The sequence below is a fragment of the Copidosoma floridanum genome, unplaced genomic scaffold, assembly GCF_036245765.1.
Source record: "Copidosoma floridanum isolate Cflo_tuat_1 unplaced genomic scaffold, Cflo_Japanese_pri ptg000007l, whole genome shotgun sequence".
In the NCBI taxonomy this organism is placed as follows: Eukaryota; Metazoa; Arthropoda; class Insecta; order Hymenoptera; family Encyrtidae; genus Copidosoma; species Copidosoma floridanum.
The window spans coordinates 11,131,879-11,151,949 of record NW_028321884.1 but is presented as its reverse complement, the minus strand read 5'-3'; the positions used below and the strand labels follow the sequence as shown (position 1 = coordinate 11,151,949).

General features: G+C 37.4%; 3 protein-coding genes across 4 annotated transcripts; 1 reads left to right on the top strand and 2 right to left on the bottom strand.

Moving 5' to 3' along the window:
- Positions 1-201: 201 nt before the first annotated feature.
- LOC106639055 (exosome RNA helicase Mtr4) lies at positions 202-4,283 on the bottom strand. Its single transcript, XM_014352489.3, has 10 exons — positions 4,142-4,283; positions 3,911-4,006; positions 3,603-3,845; positions 3,306-3,513; positions 2,971-3,237; positions 2,069-2,894; positions 1,822-1,994; positions 1,311-1,742; positions 690-1,227; positions 202-606 (listed from the first exon to the last, which is right to left on the bottom strand). The coding sequence occupies exons 1-10, from the start codon at positions 4,204-4,206 to the stop codon at positions 449-451; spliced, it is 3,006 nt and encodes a 1,001-aa protein (XP_014207975.2). The 5' UTR covers positions 4,207-4,283; the 3' UTR covers positions 202-448.
- Positions 4,284-7,613: 3,330 nt separating this feature from the next.
- LOC106639059 (exosome RNA helicase MTR4) lies at positions 7,614-11,789 on the top strand. Its single transcript, XM_014352497.2, has 10 exons — positions 7,614-7,804; positions 7,941-8,033; positions 8,106-8,348; positions 8,436-8,643; positions 8,727-8,993; positions 9,065-9,896; positions 9,967-10,145; positions 10,222-10,659; positions 10,725-11,262; positions 11,344-11,789. Exons 1-10 carry the CDS (start codon positions 7,743-7,745, stop codon positions 11,499-11,501), a joined length of 3,018 nt encoding a protein of 1,005 aa, XP_014207983.2. The 5' UTR covers positions 7,614-7,742; the 3' UTR covers positions 11,502-11,789.
- Positions 11,790-11,910: 121 nt separating this feature from the next.
- casp (Fas associated factor casp) lies at positions 11,911-15,868 on the bottom strand. Of its 2 annotated transcripts, XM_014352498.2 has the most exons (13): positions 15,560-15,868; positions 15,315-15,481; positions 14,778-14,846; positions 14,406-14,691; positions 14,149-14,326; positions 13,800-14,079; positions 13,604-13,739; positions 13,381-13,526; positions 13,152-13,306; positions 12,880-13,075; positions 12,704-12,807; positions 12,338-12,644; positions 11,911-12,248 (listed from the first exon to the last, which is right to left on the bottom strand). In XM_014352498.2, the coding sequence occupies exons 2-13, from the start codon at positions 15,354-15,356 to the stop codon at positions 12,168-12,170; spliced, it is 1,980 nt and encodes a 659-aa protein (XP_014207984.2). In that variant the 5' UTR covers positions 15,357-15,481; positions 15,560-15,868; the 3' UTR covers positions 11,911-12,167. The 2 variants fall into 2 exon arrangements, with proteins under 2 accessions (XP_014207984.2, XP_089444608.1); XM_089588482.1 differs by lacking the exons at positions 15,315-15,481; positions 15,560-15,868 and adding an exon at positions 15,237-15,304 and having other exon boundaries at positions 11,912-12,248.
- Positions 15,869-20,071: the final 4,203 nt, after the last annotated feature.

Genomic DNA, 20,071 nt, shown 5'->3' with positions numbered 1-20,071 from the left:
TAGTTTGTACTTAAAAGTTAAATGACACGTGTCGAGTTGGAAACTTTTTACTGCACATACATCTCATTTGGTAATGGCTAGTTTCAATTTGCTACACTTTTGCGTAGTGTGTGTTCACGGTCGGAAATTCACAGTCACAACAAGTTTAATCTAACGATCATTTATTTGATAAACAACAATGGTTTTATACAATTGGTTTTGCACAGTCAATTGGACAACAAATCGATATAAACGGTAAAAAAAACTCATAGTAGTACAATTCACGCAAGGGGTGATTTAAAAACATCAATGTCTTGACGCAATAAGAGGCGAGAAAAAAAATTTGATATTTAAAACTTAATTATCAACTCACTTTGAAATGAGTTGATGAAATTTTCGTTATTTAATGATATACGCGTGTTTATCAAAAATACTTTGAAAAAATGTACATATTTATAAAATTTCTTAATTACAAGTACAACGAAGCTGCGAACACAATATCCCTCTTCAGCAGCTTGATGGCTTCGCTAAATTTGTTTTCTAAATCAGTGTTGCCGATATTTTTAGCTGCTTGTAATAGCTGTCGAAGTACTTCCTCCAATCGACGCATGCATCTGATGATTGAACCTGAAACGATATTGGGTATGAAATAAAAAAACAAAAACACAAGACAAATAAAGCGTTCTTGGGTGCGAAAAAAGTTTTACTACCTTCAAAGATGTCTGTCATTTTGCAAACCTGCAAAAATGTTGCACCTTTGCACCAGGCATACACAACATCCATTAAAAACGGCTTAAATTTCTCAACGTATTGTTCTTCGTTCAATTCAAGATTGGACTCAGTTGATATTTTCGCAATTTTTTTTGCGATCTCTTGCATCTGCCTCAACGGTCCACTCAACTCTTCTATGCTCTTGGGCATTTCACTGGATTTATCGTCGCACACGAAACAACTAATCAACGCCGTCATCTGTGGAACCGTCAATGAGTTAAACAGACCGTTGAAGATCATTTCAGTCATCAAAAGTTCATCTGCGCCATGCAGCTCACAAGCCACTCGTCCTTTCAACTCAATGACATCTGCAGGAGTACAGTAGACTAATCGACGTAACACTCTCTTTCGGCACTTCAACTCGTCCATTTGAAGTACGGATTTCGCGCGTTTTAGATCTGCTTTGGCATTTACTAGTTTTTTGCAAACCTCTTCCTTGACCAAAAATTGTTCGTACAAACTATTCAGATCAGGGTCCTTAAAACAATTTTTAAAAAGTTGTTATTTTCACCTTTCAGCGCATAAAATAAAGCATCGTAAAATATCACAAAGAAATGTACCTTGTGCATTGGATGCTCAAACAGCCTTTGTTCCAAAGTCTCTATTCTCTTGATTATATCTTTAAACTCGGGATCGTCAATTTTCATATCTGTGATGGGATTTAGTAGGGGTGGACCCTCTGGGAATCTTTTTTTCACTTCTTGTATTATTTTGTACACATTTTTTCTGTTGTCTGGTGGTCTCAAATCTAATGGGTACTTAATCCTGATGGCACTGATTTGGGATATTAGCGTGTACAGTACAGGAACTACTTCTACTTCACCATCTTGGCCCTCTGGACACGGAATCGGCGCATTTTCCGTCGATTCTTTGGAGACGTGGAGCAGGACATCTACGACGATCGTTGCAGTCTCTTTTTCGGGATTTTTCGGATTTTTTTTCTTAAAATTAACCACTATACCCCAGTCAAACGTATCCTTCTCGTTCTTTATCTGTAAACATTGAACGTACATTATTTTAATCATCCTAGTGTGCAAAATACCACAATTTTGATAATAAAGAATCACTAACTTTTATTAATCTACCAGGTGTGAGAAATGGAAGTAAATATTCCGGCTTTGTCAAGAACGATCTAAACTCAACACTAAGGCGTTCCAGCTGTTCTCTCACATCGTGGTACGACGTCATTTCTTGAAATTTATCAAACTTAATACCGTCGTATTCACTTTGTATTTGTTTTACCTCTGTAAAACAACACATTAAATTTAAGCAATGCATTCTGCAATACAAAATGATGAATAGGAAAAAAAAAACTGACTGTTAAATAGGTCCGGAATAGTAGCCTGGTTTTGGAATTGGTAAAAACTCCTTTCCAGCATGTACTCAGGATTGATTTCTTCAACTCTTAAGAGATTCAACACCATGTTGTAAGTCAAGTGGAAAGCTGAGTTGATTGGATCTGCTTTGCCCTGAACGATCTCTTTGCAAGTAACAGGGTTAACTTGCTCGTCGATCATCAGAATGACAATACCTTTCTCATCCAAACCTCTTCGGCCTGCTCTCCCTGACATTTGGATGTATTCTCCCGACGTGATCCACCTAAAGTCCTTACCATCGAATTTTTTTGACGAGGTAAACAATACTGTTCTGGCAGGCATGTTCAGTCCCATGGCAAAGGTCTCGGTGGCAAACAACGCCTTGATGAGACCTTCACCAAACAAAATCTCAACAGTTTCCTTTAAAATCGGCAACAATCCACCATGATGTATCCCAATACCGCGTCTCAACAATGGCAACACGTTCTCTACTTGTGGTAATTTACGATCATCTTCGTTCAATACATCCATGGCATTATTAAAAACTTCGTCGACCAATCTCTTCTCTTCAGCTGTATTCAGATCGAGTTTGGCAAGTTGCATGGCGTAAATTTCGCAGTCTTTTTTCGAAAAGCTGAAAATTATGACTGGTGCAAAGTTCCTTTCCATTATCATTTTAACGATTTTGAATATGTTTGCTTGGCCCGCGTTAGTCTTGAGCATACCGCCTTTGCGGCCTCTTGTGTCACCCTTCGAAGCGTCACCTTGAAGACAAGCCATTGCCCTGTTAAAGTTATCTTCTTTGAATTGGCCAAACTCGTCAACTACCTACACACATCAAGAAATTTATCAAAAACTTCTTTAAACGAGTATTGCAGTATAATTTACTGTTGACTCAAATTACCAAATGAATCCCATCTCCTCCGGCAGGGAAGATGTAGTGCTGTAGAGGTGTAGGTCTGTAGTCTGTGTAGACAACATGACACGGCTGATGATGCAAATGAGCTACCCACTCGGCAAACTGCCGAGCGTTGGGGATAGTAGCAGAAAGGAATACATAGTGAACGTTGTCCGGCAAGAGAATTAACGTCTCTTCCCACACTACTCCTCTTTCCTTATCCCTCATGTAGTGAATCTCATCAAATATCACCCAACCTACCTCTCTCATTACCTACAAAACCAAGATATGTTAATCTATCCATAGAAATTTATTCATGAATTATAATATAAAAACTTTACTTCGGAGCCTCTATAGAGCATATTCCTTAAAATTTCTGTAGTCATGATTAAAATACTGGCAGTAGGATTGATTGTCACATCACCAGTAACCAGACCCACATCTTTGAACTCCTCATAAAATTCTCTGTACTTTTGGTTACTCAAAGCTTTTATCGGCGTTGTGTAAATAACCCTTTGTTTATCTCTTAATGAACATGCAATGGCATACCTGAAACAGATTTACATGTAAGATAACAAATTAAAAATAAAAATAGTTTTATGATACTGTAAACAATACAGTGACATCAATCGACTTACTCTGCCACAACAGTTTTTCCTGCAGAAGTGTGAGCAGACACCAACACGGATTGATTATTTTCTATGCAAAGTATGGCTTCCTTTTGAAAAGGATCCAAAACAAACTTGTACTCCTTGGCCGGCTTTTTATAGCTTATCTCCAGAGGGACGTACTCTTGATCCGGTGGCACTGCTACCTCATGCGTGCAAGATTCAATGGTCTCAATACTGTGTACGTTTATCCTGGACGCAATTTCATTCAAACTGCAAGCAAAAACATACAATGAGCATCACCAGAGCTGTAGCTCAGTAAACACAGAACTACTTACTTGATGTCTTCCAAGAGAGCATCGATCTTGAGTCTCTTCACGACGACCTCTTCCTTCACTTCGTCGTCTAATTCGCGTTTGACGCCAGTGCATTTCCTGAAAAATAGTTGAATACTCGATAGGTGTTGTATTGCCTCTCTCAAAACAATAACCGGCAGATCTAAGGTTATCTTGACAACGCTATTACGCTTCAACGAAAGCTGGTGATGGGGAATAAAAAAAATTGCGTACCTGGACTCGGATTCCTCGTCGTTCGTTTCCTCAAAGGCACCAAACAAATCGTCAACGTCTGCCATTGTTTATCGCTGTGTCTATTCGCACCAAATCCACGTAATTACGTGGATATAAGGTTAGGAATTTTAAAGAAAAACCAAAAACGCTACTTTTTCAAATGAAGTATGCAGCGGGCACGTAATATATATATATATATATATATATATATATATATATATATATATATACACGTTGTATTTCTCCGCCAGACGACAGCGTGGTACGGCTGCGAAAAGGACAATTTTTTTTCAGATTACGAACAAGGACAACAGGATACTTTAGAGTTCAAAATCAGCCGCGTCACTAATCTAACAATCAGCAAGTAATTCCAAACTAAAAAAAACACCATATTTTCTTTAAGAAAAATTTCCTTAGTGGCAATGAGTAGGTATAGGCTAGTGAAAATTCCTCGCCTACAGCGAACAGCGGATGCATCATGCATGTATGTAATATATATATATATATATATATATATATATATATATATATATATATATATATATATATATATATATATATATATACACACATATATATATATAAACATTAATTACAGGGGTCTGTCACACCGATAATCGCAAATCCCTCTAATATCGACAAATTTGTCGGTACCGTTTTATTAACAAGACTCTGTCGTACCGACAGTCGGAAATTTACACGGCAGGTGCAAAAGGGCTCTGTGGCCACTGCTTACCGATCCTCACCTTTCGGTACGACACGTACAGCAGGGATCTCGTGTTCTTGTCAGTATGACAGTACCCTATTCCTCTGCAAACAGCAATTGCACAGAGTGCTCTGTTCTTGGAGCATTAATAGCAATCTGCAATCAATTTAAATGCACAGATGCGAGAGAGATGACGGATCATTCGCCCTCTCTCTCGCACTCACGCATTCAAACGGTTTACAAAAAAGTATTGACGCCTCACATGAACAGGACAAACTGTTCAATGGCTTTCAGCAGCAATGGCAATACTTTTTCCCCCTCTTGTTTTGGAAGTATTAGTATCGCTTTTATTGCATGCATTGCACACTCCTACTGACGTTGCGTCTGAACGCACCCTAAGTATACGTGAAGTTATGTGTAGTAATTATAGTAATCACAATACTAAGTAGTGCCATTTGGTCAATTTCGTTAAACCCTATTGGCGTCGAACCTACCGTGTGTGACGTCATCAGTAATGACGTCACTACCGACTCGTTGTAGGGAAAATACGTTAGCAGCATAGGGGCGGAGTAAGGTTTTATTTATTTTCTCGACAACAAAGGTAAGAATCAATGTGATTTTTATTGTGATTTGTAAAGTGATGAAAATCCCTTAACATAAAATTTTGAAAGTTTAATAATTATAGTGACAAGAGTAATATCTATGTAAAAGTCCCTCATAACCTCTCCCAATATTTGTTTGTATTTCCAGTAACGTGCAAAGTCCATCAATTATCAATGCATCTGCCTATGTCTGCAATTTGTCAATTTGGAAAGTGCACCATTTCCAGTCGGAATTATGTTGAAGGAGAAAAGTTGCTGAACGCTAATCATATTTTTAAGTGCGGGAAAATGTCAGAGATGGGAAATGTCATTCGCATTACAGCTTATTGCCTTCAAACGACTGATATAAATGGAAAACCACATGAAATCAGAGGAGAAATATTGTTAGATGGCAGTATAAAATCTTTTTTTTGTTCCTGCAAGGCTGGATTAAGTCAAAAATGCAAATACGTGCTGGCTGTTTTGCTATACTGCTGCAGGTAAAATTCAATTAATTTTTTTTTGTCATTTCAATGAATAATAATTTCCTAATTGCAGGAACACAAAAAAGATTTTATACTGCCATCTAACAATATTTCTCCTCTGATTTCATGTGGTTTTCCATTTATATCAGTCGTTTGAAGGCAATAAGCTGTAATGCGAATGACATTTCCCATCTCTGACATTTTCCCGCACTTAAAAATATGATTAGCGTTCAGCAACTTTTCTCCTTCAACATAATTCCGACTGGAAATGGTGCACTTTCCAAATTGACAAATTGCAGACATAGGCAGATGCATTGATAATTGATGGACTTTGCACGTTACTGGAAATACAAACAAATATTGGGAGAGGTTATGAGGGACTTTTACATAGATATTACTCTTGTCACTATAATTATTAAACTTTCAAAATTTTATGTTAAGGGATTTTCATCACTTTACAAATCACAATAAAAATCACATTGATTCTTACCTTTGTTGTCGAGAAAATAAATAAAACCTTACTCCGCCCCTATGCTGCTAACGTATTTTCCCTACAACGAGTCGGTAGTGACGTCATTACTGATGACGTCACACACGGTAGGTTCGACGCCAATAAGAAGAATATTTATACTTTTGGGGGTCAATTTTTGGGGAAAAAATTGATTGTAAAATTGCCGCAAAAGGCACAAATGACATTAACTTTTTATTTTGTGTTAATAGAATTAGTTGCGGCTGGTTTATAGTTAATAAAGTGGCTTTACTATGAGTAGTAATAATTATTTGGATCAGCGCCGTCTAGCGGTCTTTATTTTTTGGCCAAAAGTGGCTCCTAAACTTTTGAACTTGAGCTTTAGCGCGTAGAGCTATTTAACCAATTATAAACCAGCCGCAACTCATGATGAAGCTATAAAATGAAAAAATAACGATATATGTGTTTTTGGCGGCAAGTTAACAATCTATTTTCTACCAAAATTAGACCTTCCATGTATTTATACTTTTAAAGATGAATTTTCGAGTAAAAGATCAATTGTTAACTTGCCGCCAAAAACACATGTATCGTTATTTTTTTATTTTATAGCTTCATCATGAGTTGCGGCTGGTTTATAATTGGTTAAATAGCTCTACGCGCTAAAGCTCAAGTTCAAAAGTTTAGGAGCCACTTTTGGCCGAAAAATGAAGACCGCTAGATGGCGCTGATCCAAATAATTATTACTACTCATAGTAAAGCCACTTTATTAACTATAAACCAGCCGCAACTAATTCTATTAACACAAAATAAAAAGTTAATGTCATTTGTGCCTTTTGCGGCAATTTTACAATCAATTTTTTCCCCAAAAATTGACCCCCAAAAGTATAAATATTCTTCTTATAGGGTTTAACGAAATTGACCAAATGGCACTACTTAGTATTGTGATTACACTGATTACTAAGTATAATTACTACACATAACTTCACGTAGATACTTAGGGTGCGTTCGGACGCAACGTCAGTAGGAGTGTGCAATGCATGCAATAAAAGCGATACTAATACTTCCAAAACAAGAGGGGGAAAAAGTATTGCCATTGCTGCCGAAAGCCATTGAACAGTTAGACCTGTTCATGTGAGGCGTCAATACTTTTTTGTAATCCGTTTGAATGCGCGAGTGCGAGAGAGAGGGCGAATGATCCGTCATCTCTCTCCGCTGACTCCGCTCTCTCGCAGTGCTATATAGCTCGCAGTTGTGCATTCAAATGGAATGCAGATTGCCATTGATGTTGCATCTGAACGCACCGTAACTATAATTTGTGTGATTGATAACAAATTTTTTCAGATTAAGTATTGCTGAAACGATGGAAGACTTTGACGATTTGTTTGACGCGTTTGACGAGTGCAACGATCAAGCGGCTTCAAGGTAAATTAGTTCTCGTTTTCGTGATCAAAGGGTTGTGAAATGGTTAAAACACGTGGTGTTGCTCTTATGATAATCATGCAGCTGTCACGTTATACGTACGTGCTTTTCGTTAATTAGAAAAATTTTTATTTTTCAGAGCAATAACTGGTGCGAAGCGCCAAGGTGACGATGTTAATAGTAACTCATTGTTTAAAAAGTTAAAAACTGATGTTTCCGTGGATGACATCAAGTAAGTGGTTTCTGTGCATACGTCGTTTTAAAATATGGAATATGGTATATTTTTGAATTTTCTTTCCAACAGCTTAGAAAGTATCGTTGCCAGAATAAGGATTCATAAAATAGATACATTGGAATCTTGCACTCACGAAGTGGCAGTGCCAGCGGAGAAGGAGTACATTCCATTAGAAAATGTTTCCAAAGCTCCGGCTAAAGAGTATAAATTTACTCTTGATTCTTTTCAAAAGGAAGCTATTTTGTGCATTGAAAATAACCAGTCTGTTTTGGTATCAGCCCACACGTCTGCGGGAAAAACTGTTGTTGCCGAGTATGTTTCAATAGTGTGCATTTTTCCCAATCTCACAATACCACTCGTCTTATAAATATTATTTTTCACTTGTACGTATCTTTTCAGGTATGCCATTGCCTGTTCGCTGAGAGCTAAGCAAAGAGTCATTTATACAACCCCAATAAAAGCACTGAGCAATCAAAAATTCAGAGAGTTCAGTGAAGAGTTCAAAGATGTTGGTCTGATGACTGGTGACATCACAATCAATCCCACAGCCAGCATTTTAATCATGACGACGGAAATTTTGAGAAATATGCTCTACAGAGGCTCAGAGGTAAATGAATTTTATTTCCAGGCATCATCGGTAACTGTTCATGGAAAACTCTATTAAAAATTTTTCCTACTGCAATTTTTTAGGTAATGAGAGAAGTAGGTTGGGTGATATTTGATGAGATTCACTACATGAGGGATAAGGAAAGAGGAGTAGTGTGGGAAGAGACGTTAATTCTTTTGCCGGACAACGTTCACTATGTATTCCTTTCCGCTACTATCCCCAATGCTCGGCAATTCGCAGAATGGATAGTTCACTTGCATCACCAGCCGTGTCATGTTGTCTACACAGACTACAGACCTACACCTCTACAGCACTACATCTTCCCTGCCGGAGGAGATGGGATTCATTTGGTAAGTAATATTTGTGTTAACCATGAATATCATTATGTACAACTGAGAAATTAAAGAATCATGTTTTACAGGTGGTTGATGAAAGCGGTCAGTTCAAAGAAGATAACTTTAACAAGGCTATAAATTGCTTGCAAGGTGGTTCTGTAGAAAAAAATGATATTTCAAAGAATCGCAGAAGTGGCTCACAAAAGAAGAACTTTGGACAGTCTAGTATTTTTAAAATTGTCAAAATGATCATGGAGCACAATTTCGCCCCTGTAATTATTTTTAGTTTCTCAAAGAGGGATTGCGAAGCCTATGCGTTACAGCTCGCCAAGCTCGATCTAAACACTACCGAAGAAAAAAAACTAGTGGACGAAATTTTCAAGAACGCTATCGAAGTCCTGAGCGAGGACGATCGAAAAATACCACAAATTCAACAAATCTTACCACTGTTGAGACGTGGTATTGGTGTACATCATGGTGGCTTATTGCCAATTATAAAGGAAACTGTTGAGATTTTGTTTGGTGAAGGTCTCATCAAGGCGTTGTTTGCCACCGAGACCTTTGCTATGGGACTGAACATGCCTGCCAGGACAGTCGTGTTTGCGGCGCCAAAAAAATTCGATGGCAAGGACTTTAGGATGATCACATCGGGAGAATACATCCAAATGTCAGGGAGAGCAGGCCGAAGAGGTTTGGATAAAAAGGGAATCGTTATCCTGATGATTGACGAGCAAGTCAGCCCTACTGTTTGCAAGGAGATTGTTCAGGGCAAAGCAGATCCAATGAATTCAGCTTTCCACTTGACTTACAACATGGTTTTGAATCTCTTGAGAGTCGAGGATATTAATCCTGAATTCATGCTTGAGAAAAGTTTTTATCAATTTCAAAATGAAGCCTCGATTCCGGATATATTTGACAGTGAGTATTATTTTTTTCAAGATAACATGGTATACTGAAACAATAAATTTAATGTAACAATGTATTGTAGGGGTAAAGAATTTGCAAGAAAAGTACGAGGAAATTGAGATCGATCAATTGCAGTATCGAAATTTAGAGGAGTATCATAAGATAAAAGAACAGCTGGAATTTCTCAATGCAGATTTCAGATCGTTTTTGACTAAACCAAAGTATTTGAGTCCATTTTGCGTGCCGGGCCGATTAATACAGGTGAAAAACATTTTTCTTTTAAGTTTTGATATATATCTCACGAAACCTCACTTGACACGTACTTTTAATTTTTTAGATACAAAATGATAAAGGCTCGTTTGGTTGGGGCGTGCTGATAAAATTTAAAAAGAAAAAACCGAAAGAATCTAAAGAAATAGAGCAATCAAAAATTACCTTAGATGTTTTACTCAATATTTCTAAAGACTGCATAAAAGAGTCTCCCGTTCCCTGCCCAGAAGATGAGGAAGGAAAAGTGGAGGTAGTTTCCGTATTACTTACAAATGTAGCCAAAATAAGTGAAGTAAGGATGAAGTTCCCATCCGACATACGGCGAGAACCAAAATGTAGGAAAGACTTGTACAGATTAGTACAACAGTTGAAGAATAGATTTCCTCAAGGTATACCTTTGTTGGACCCCATCAAGGACATGCGTATAAAAGAAACGGAGTTCAAAGAAATCGTTAAAAAAATCAAGGCCTTGGAGAAAAAGTTAAAAGGATATCCGGTTCACCAGGTACTTTGATTTTTATTACTCTATAAATTTCATGTCTTGATTCAATTTTGTATTTTATCTGAAAGGAACCCAATGCGAATGAGCTGTATAAAAAATATATGCTAAAAGAAGAAATCGGTAAAAAACTAGATGCCGCTAAGACAGAGTTAAAACGAGCGAAATCGATACTACAGATGGATGAACTGAGGCACCGAAAACGAGTACTGCGTCGCTTAGTCTACTGTACGGCATCAGACGTCATAGAAATCAAGGGCCGCGTGGCTTGCGAACTTAACGGAGCTGACGAGTTGCTACTCACAGAAATGATTTTCAATGGACTGTTCAATTCGATGACTGTACCACAGATGACGTCCTTGATTAGTTGTTTCGTGTGCGACGAAAAATCCACTGAAATGCCCAAGAGCGTAGAAGAACTTAGTGAACCTTTGAGGCAGATGCACGACATTGCCAGAAGGATCGCTAAAATTTCAGCAGAATCGAATATCGACATTGATGAAGATGCGTACATTGAGAGATTCAAGCCGTTTTTAATGGATGTTGTGTATGCCTGGTGCAAAGGTGCAACGTTTTTGCAGATCAGTCAGATGACTGATATTTACGAAGGTGATTTTTATTTAACACTGGATCGTTTTTTTTTTTTTTTTTGTCTCGGATCGATAATTCAAACGTTTCAATTTGTTTCAGGTTCAATCATCAGATGCATGCGACGGTTGGAGGAAGTTTTGCGTCAACTTTCACAAGCAGCCAAGAGTATAGGTAACACTGATCTAGAGAACAAATTCTGTGAAGCGATTAAATTAATCAAGAGAGACATTATTTTTGCCGCTTCGCTTTATTTATGAGTGAACAATTGGTAAAGTTGAGCATTTTTCTACTCATTTAGGTAGAATAATTTACGAAAGAAAAAAAAAATTGTACAAACAACGATGAAATAATTGCGTAGAAAACTTATTTTTGTTTGATGATACGTTACTTGATTATTTAAGACATTATGCCACGTTATTTGGTGTAATAATATTTGGTATCGTCATCAAAACGTATTTATTTAAGGATATATGACTATTTCAATTATCAAGTAACACTGTATTTTTGTACATATGATACAAAAAATAAACTTGTACGGAAATCAATTCATTTTTGTGAATATTTTTACCGAAGACTTGGCCTTAAATGTTTTTTTTTTTTTTTTTAAGGGTTGGAGAAGCAACAAAAAATATTTAACGATCTTTACAATCTAATTTATTCATTTTGTTAATTTGAATTGTACAATTTTCCAAGCATGAAAATCATTATTCGCGAAATTTATCTTTATAAAAGAACTACGTTCACCACTTGGTATTACTGTATGTATAAAAAGAGCACTGCATACAAACGTAGTTGTTTAGTAAACAGACAAAAAATTTTTTACTTTTATCCAACTAAGAAAATTGTTTAATAAATACTCGGTACACGAACAATGCTCAGTTCTGTTAAATTTCGAATTTAATTCAAGTTTAAACTCCGGGTATTTATCGCTCCTCCAAGATTAAGGTCTCTTGTGGGGAGAAATTCAATTCATTTAGCGTCTGATTCGTGTCTATACTTGTGAGCTGAAACAAAGACGTAATAATAAGTTAAAAATATAAACATGTAAGGTAGGATAAAGTTTGAGTAAAGAATACATAAACTCTTTACTTACATCCCTTCTGGGCCAGCTGATCAACTTGTAGTCTTCCGTGGGATAGTTCTTAACAATCAAAAAATTCAAAACTGTCTGGAGCTTAGCGTTCTTGGTAAACCTTCGCTCCAAAAACTTGCCAGACGGAAGGCGTATCTTTATCTTTAAAACACCTGGCGCGTCTTCCGACGGTTCATCTGTTAAACACGATTCTACAGCCAACCTGCGAGCCTCTTTCTTGGCTTGATCAGCAAGTCTCTCGTTTTCTGCTCGTTCTTTCTTTTCCTTCTCAATTTTCTCTTGCAGTTGCTTGCGTTTCTCCTTGGCTCTGTAACATTGATATGTTTCAATACTACTATCAGCTAATAAATTTTATTCAATACTCACCTGTCAGCAGCTAAACTTTCATAGTAGGCTTGGTCTTGCTCTTCTTTGACTCTTTCTCTAGCTTGCCGCTCGTCTTCAAATTCAACGTCATTTTGTCTTTGTTCCTAAAATACATAAACTTTCACATCAGTAAAATGAACAAACTGTTTTCTCTGGTAATCAGATTTGATAAATACCTGGAACACATCTACAGCTTCTATAAGGTTAGTAAGTAGTTCGTTAACTCCGACATTTCCATGCACAATGGTGAAAACATCTGTGTTGGATCTAGATCGCATAATTATAATCATCACAGGCATAGTATCAACATCGATACCCCTGACAGTCGTGTGTACGCCTAATCCTAACAATTGTTGAATCGAAGTCAAGAATCTAAATTAATCAAAGTTTTAGTAAATAAATAGTTTCTTTAAAACGTTAAAAAACAACCATAATTTTTTCGACTGACCTTTGTTTATTGGATTCGTAAGTGCAATCCCATCCCCAAACTACAAAATTAGCCGACAGAAGTTGCAAAACTGTTTCAAAGCCTAATAATTGTGTACAAAAGACGTTCGCCAAGATACTGTTGTCGTGATGTAAGTATACTGCTAATAACTTTCTCTGCGTCACAACAAAACTTGGGATTAATAATAATGAAATAGCAATTAATATCAAATACCAGACATTGTTTTTACATCTCTCGGCGGCTTGGAGCAAGATTCTGCCATCGCGTCTTCAAGGGTGCCGGTAAAAAAGTTAGGGTGATTTGGTCCATATCGCTTTTTGTACTCTTCCAAGAAATGTAACGTACCAACAACTTCGTCATCAACGTGATCGGGAACTAGAAAAAAATTTTCAATCATTGATTAGGGATGCCTTTGTCAGTGATACATAATTTTAGCAGTTTCCAAGTATTACTTAAGTGTTGAATTTTCGAAGTTTGAACTTGATCGATAAAAATATCATCGTCCATTTGGAACGATTCTGGCACATCTTCAAAATCATCGTTGTCTTCCTCAGGAGAGCTGTCTGTGTCGATGAGATTAACCAGTTCCTATAATTCAACGAGCAAACGATTATTTGTGAAAAATTGCTTTTCAAAATCAAATACTACCTTTTTCGTCTCCTTTGTAGATGATAATTTAGAAACAAAGAGTGTGCTACCCGAAATAGGTATACCGCTGCCCGCCAATGTCACCGCGTCGTTTTTAACTTGCGGCGGCCATCCTTTCCACACTTGATACCTAACTGGTACCTCGTTGAGCGTGTATATGTTGCTCTTCAAATCTTGAATCGTCGTTGTGCCAGGGAAATTTAGGTCATAAGTTGTACATTTAACTTCATCCTTTATTTTTAGTCGAAACGTACTGGCTGCGCGGTCTGACAGCTTAACTCTGCAAGAAAAAAAAAATTTTTGTTTACTTTCGTAAGACTAGTTAAATGCATACAGATGTTAAACTTACGCTGGCGAAGCCGTGTCTCCTATTTCCGACACAGACGACATGTACAAGTCATTCTCACGCGGCAAGTCGAGGGACTTTAAAACAGTATCATCGTCTTTAGGCTCTTTTTTCCATCCGTGCAATTGTTGCTGACACGGTGCGACTTTTGTGAGACTGTATATTAGTATTTTTAAGTCCCCTGTGAAATAACCAAAAACAATGATCAGCAACTTTATTTCTTCGAAACCAAGTAATAACCAAATTCTGTAAATACAGACCTAGTGTGCAAGTATCTTTTATGTCGACGGGATAAACGGAGGACTGGTAGTGTACAGTAAACATGAGTTGCTTTGGAAGCGTTTTTGTGCGCGCCAAGTTTGCCTGAACCCTGGTGTTCATCCTCGAGTTGTTACTACTTGTCCCAGGCATGACTTCAACAATGTCTTCGGAGGGACTGCAGACTATTGGTTGGCGAGGCTTGGTTTCATCGATCATTTCCACATCCCGGTTCATCTCAGACGGCAACTGCTGTGAATTCTGTGGCATGGCATTGTTGATTGCCGCCTGTGACAAATATACACAAAGAAAGTTTATAAAACCCATTGCACAGAAAAATATCCAAGACTCCAAACAATATGTTTGATTCTCACCAGCAGGTCCCAGTTCGATGTTTCCAGGTGCAAAATCGCCAGGCCAACGTCGTCGATGTCAGTGCAAGCCTGTAAAAGTAAAAACAAACAAGTTAGGCTTTATTTCTTCCTGTGGGCAACGGTTTGGCTACAGCAGAGACACTCAGTGACATGCAGCTTTGCGTCGTGGCTATTGCATCTCGGTAACAAAGAAAATTAGTCATGCTCCGCCAGTGATTCCCCTAAACGAAATCAAATACTTATATGTACCTCTACCCGGAATTTTATCTAACGCTCGAGTGAAAGCTTTTTTTTTCACGATTCATCCCCACAACAAACCTTAAATCCAATTCAACACAATTGTCATATATTCCACGAGAGTTTAAAATTGTTCCTCGAAAAACCTTCAAGCTTACATCTGCACTCGTCAATGTCATTCCCGCAACAATAAATACATGAAAGACCCATCGGTTTACTAACCTCATCCTACGGAGCTTTACAGGAAAGCACAAGCACCGGTTATCAAGAGCACAATGCGCGGATGGACATGAAGCTCACCTGAAAGTCCGCGAGGATGACATCGCGATTGACGGCGTCCATCCTTGCCTCCAGGCAGCACGTGTTGTCTTCCTCTCCCCCTACTCTCTATCTGTTTTTTCCTCTGATGATGATGACGATATGGTCTCGACCGTACTGATGCTCGTGGTGTTCCTGTACACTTTTCTCTGTACAAACGTATTGTTATTGTTCAAGTAAATCGGAGCATGTAACGTTTTGTTCTTTGTTTAGAAGTAAGTAAATACCTGTCTCTCGAATTCTCGAAAACGGCGTCGCAGTCGCGCACACAACTCAACTCGCGTTCTCTTTCTCAAATACACATACCTTATCGTGCAGCACTGCAGCTGGTGTTTGAGTTCTAGATCTAGACGAAGGATGACGATGTTATAAAAATGTTGGCGCAGAGATGCTACATAGGTATACATGGGTCGTATACGTATATACTATACATATTATGCCTTGCATATACAACACTTAGGGTTCGTTTGGGAACCGAGTGATCGGAGCATCAGAGCAGAGAGTGCAGGATTCCCCACTCTGCTCAATATTTTTTTTATTGCAAATGTAAAATATTTTGTGGACTAGGGTCGGGGTGGTGGATTCCCCTAGTACCTTACTTGATACTTTTGTTATCCCTATACCAATTATTTGCAAAAATAAAAGTGTAAGCGTCGCGACAATTATTATTGAAAATATTTTATTTTTCAATGTTAATTTTTTCTACGTTACGAGTTCTTACGGACGTGACGGCGTGACATGAAGTATTTGTCGATGATATAGGTTTCGGGGCTAAACAAAGGATGGGTGTAATCCGCAATCGCCGCCAGCAGTTACATATGTACGACGTGACAACGTTGCGTGGTTGGGGGCGCTACTGTCGATTTACTGGTGATGTGATCCGCAATCTCACCAGCAGTAAAGCAGACGACGTCGGTCTACCATAACTCTTTTTCGTGACATTTTCTGATTGTAAACAAAGCAAAGCAGACGATAGAATGTCGGAAAATGTCACGAAAAAGAGCAAGTATACTATGGGTGTATTCCGCAAATGCTGCCAGCAGTTAAGTTACGTAGGTCGTGGTAACGCCGCATGGTCGGGTAGCGCTAGCGTCAACCTGTACTAACTGTCGGTGGGTTCCGCATGTCAACAAACTTTGATATTTTTTACTGTTTTCGCTCCCATGCCATCTGATATTTCGGAGTTTGTTGACATGCGCGGAACCCACCGACAGTTAGTACAGGTTGACGCTAGCGCTACCCGACCATGCGGCGTTACCACGACCTACGTAACTTAACTGCTGGCAGCATTTGCGGAATACACCCATAGTCCGCAGGCTAAGTATACGTCCTTAACCGCCTTTTTCACTAACGTTTAGAATAATGATTGAGACAATCAATGATTGTATCATGAGTTTTTGTATAAAGTTCAATTTATACAAATAAGTTGGTAAATATAGGCACACATGATTAATATTTAAACATTTTAAGCTGTATAAATTTATAACATAGATTCCAAATATGCATTATTACCGCTGGAATATGCTAACAAAACCAAATATCCGTCTTTCTCACCCAGCAAAATAATAGGTATCTGTATAATCCTGTATCAATTTATTGCACACATGCGAAATGTTCAATGACAGTAAACAATGACATAATTTCAAACTTTACTTTTAACTCTTCATTTCACACGTAATTTTACAATGCAATTGATAAATTATTATTCATACAAAAGTATTAATATTCTTTTAGGAGGTCGATTTTCAGGCAAAAGATTATTTGTAAACTTGCCGTAAACAGCACAGCCAATGTCAACTTTTTATTTTCTATCTACACAACTAGTTGCGGCTGGTTTTAGCGTTTCAGATTTCTAAACTAAAAAGTGGCCCTAAAATTCTGAAGGAAAGCTTTAGATATTTTAGGCCCTAGAGCCATGTTGTCAATTATAAACCAGCCGCAACTAATTTCATATATACAAAATAAAAAGTTAACGTTGTTTGCACTGTTTGCGTCAAGTTTACAATTCATCTATTACCCAAAAGTGTAAATATAAGGGAGATCGATATTGGTGTAAAACATACACTGCAAACTTGCCGCAAGTAGCACAAACATCGTTAATTATTTATTTTGTATCTATTTCAAGAGTTGCGGCTGGTTTATAAGTGATTAAACGGCTCCAGGGCTAAGCTGCCTAAAGCTCTCCATCAGAATTTCAGAAGCAATTTTTGGCCAAAAAAATCACTACCGCTAGATGGCGCTGATCCAAATGATTATTACTACTTGTAGTAGAGCCATTTGATCAATTATAAACCAGCCGCAACTGATTTTGTAAATACAAAATAAAAAGTTAACATTGTTCGTGCTGTTTGCGGCAAGTTTGCAATGTATCTTTCACCCGAAAGTATAAATATATAGGAAGTCAATATTCGTATAAAAGGTGCTTTGCAAACTTGCCGCAAACAGCACAAACAATGTTAACTTTTCATTTTGTATTTACAAAATCAGTTGCGGCTGGTTTATAATTGATCAAATGGCTCTACTACAAGTAGTAATAATCATTTGGATCAGCGCCATCTAGCGGTAGTGATTTTTTTGGCCAAAAATTGCTTCTGAAATTCTGAAAGAGAGCTTTAGGCAGCTTAGCCCTAGAGCCATTTAATTACTTATAAACCAGCCGCAACTAAATTCGTAAATATAAAATAAAAAGTTAACGTTGTTTGTGCTGTTTGCGGCAAGTTTACAATTTATTTATTACCCAAAAGTATAAATATATATGAGGTTGATATTCGTATAAAACATACACTGCAAACTTGTCGCAAGTAGCACAATTATCTTTAACTATTTATTTTGTATCTACGAAATTAGTTGCGGCTGGTTTATAATTGATCAAATGGCTCTACTACAAGTAGTAATAATCATTTGGATCAGCGCCATCTAGCGGTAGTGATTTTTTTGGCCAAAAATTGCTTCTGAAATTCTGAAGGAGAGCTTTAGGCAGCTTAGCCCTAGAGCCATTTAGTCACTTATAAACCAGCCGCAACTGATTTCGTAAATACAAAATGAAAAGTTAACATTGTTTGTGCTACTTGCGGCAAGTTTGCAGTGTATGTTTTACACCAATATCGACCTCCCTTATATTTACACTTTCGGGTAATAGATGAATTGTAAACTTGCCGCAAACAGCACAAACAACGTTAACTTTTTATTTTATATTTACGAATTTAGTTGCGGCTGGTTTATAAGTAATTAAATGGCTCTAGGGCTAAGCTGCCTAAAGCTCTCTTTCAGAATTTCAGAAGCAATTTTTGGCCAAAAAAATCACTACCGCTAGATGGCGCTGATCCAAATGATTATTACTACTTGTAGTAGAGCCATTTGATCAATTATAAACCAGCCGCAACTGATTTTGTAAATACAAAATGAAAAGTTAACATTGTTTGTGCTGTTTGCGGCAAGTTTGCAAAGCACCTTTTATACGAATATTGACTTCCTATATATTTATACTTTCGGGTGAAAGATACATTGCAAACTTGCCGCAAACAGCACGAACAATGTTAACTTTTTATTTTGTATTTACAAAATCAGTTGCGGCTGGTTTATAATTGATCAAATGGCTCTACTACAAGTAGTAATAATCATTTGGATCAGCGCCATCTAGCGGTAGTGATTTTTTTGGCCAAAAATTGCTTCTGAAATTCTGATGGAGAGCTTTAGGCAGCTTAGCCCTGGAGCCGTTTAATCACTTATAAACCAGCCGCAACTCTTGAAATAGATACAAAATAAATAATTAACGATGTTTGTGCTACTTGCGGCAAGTTTGCAGTGTATGTTTTACACCAATATCGATCTCCCTTATATTTACACTTTTGGGTAATAGATGAATTGTAAACTTGACGCAAACAGTGCAAACAACGTTAACTTTTTATTTTGTATATATGAAATTAGTTGCGGCTGGTTTATAATTGACAACATGGCTCTAGGGCCTAAAATATCTAAAGCTTTCCTTCAGAATTTTAGGGCCACTTTTTAGTTTAGAAATCTGAAACGCTAAAACCAGCCGCAACTAGTTGTGTAGATAGAAAATAAAAAGTTGACATTGGCTGTGCTGTTTACGGCAAGTTTACAAATAATCTTTTGCCTGAAAATCGACCTCCTAAAAGAATATTAATACTTTTGTATGAATAATAATTTATCAATTGCATTGTAAAATTACGTGTGAAATGAAGAGTTAAAAGTAAAGTTTGAAATTATGTCATTGTTTACTGTCATTGAACATTTCGCATGTGTGCAATAAATTGATACAGGATTATACAGATACCTATTATTTTGCTGGGTGAGAAAGACGGATATTTGGTTTTGTTAGCATATTCCAGCGGTAATAATGCATATTTGGAATCTATGTTATAAATTTATACAGCTTAAAATGTTTAAATATTAATCATGTGTGCCTATATTTACCAACTTATTTGTATAAATTGAACTTTATACAAAAACTCATGATACAATCATTGATTGTCTCAATCATTATTCTAAACGTTAGTGAAAAAGGCGGTTAAGGACGTATACTTAGCCTGCGGACTATGGGTGTATTCCGCAAATGCTGCCAGCAGTTAAGTTACGTAGGTCGTGGTAACGCCGCATGGTCGGGTAGCGCTAGCGTCAACCTGTACTAACTGTCGGTGGGTTCCGCGCATGTCAACAAACTCCGAAATATCAGATGGCATGGGAGCGAAAACAGTAAAAAATATCAAAGTTTG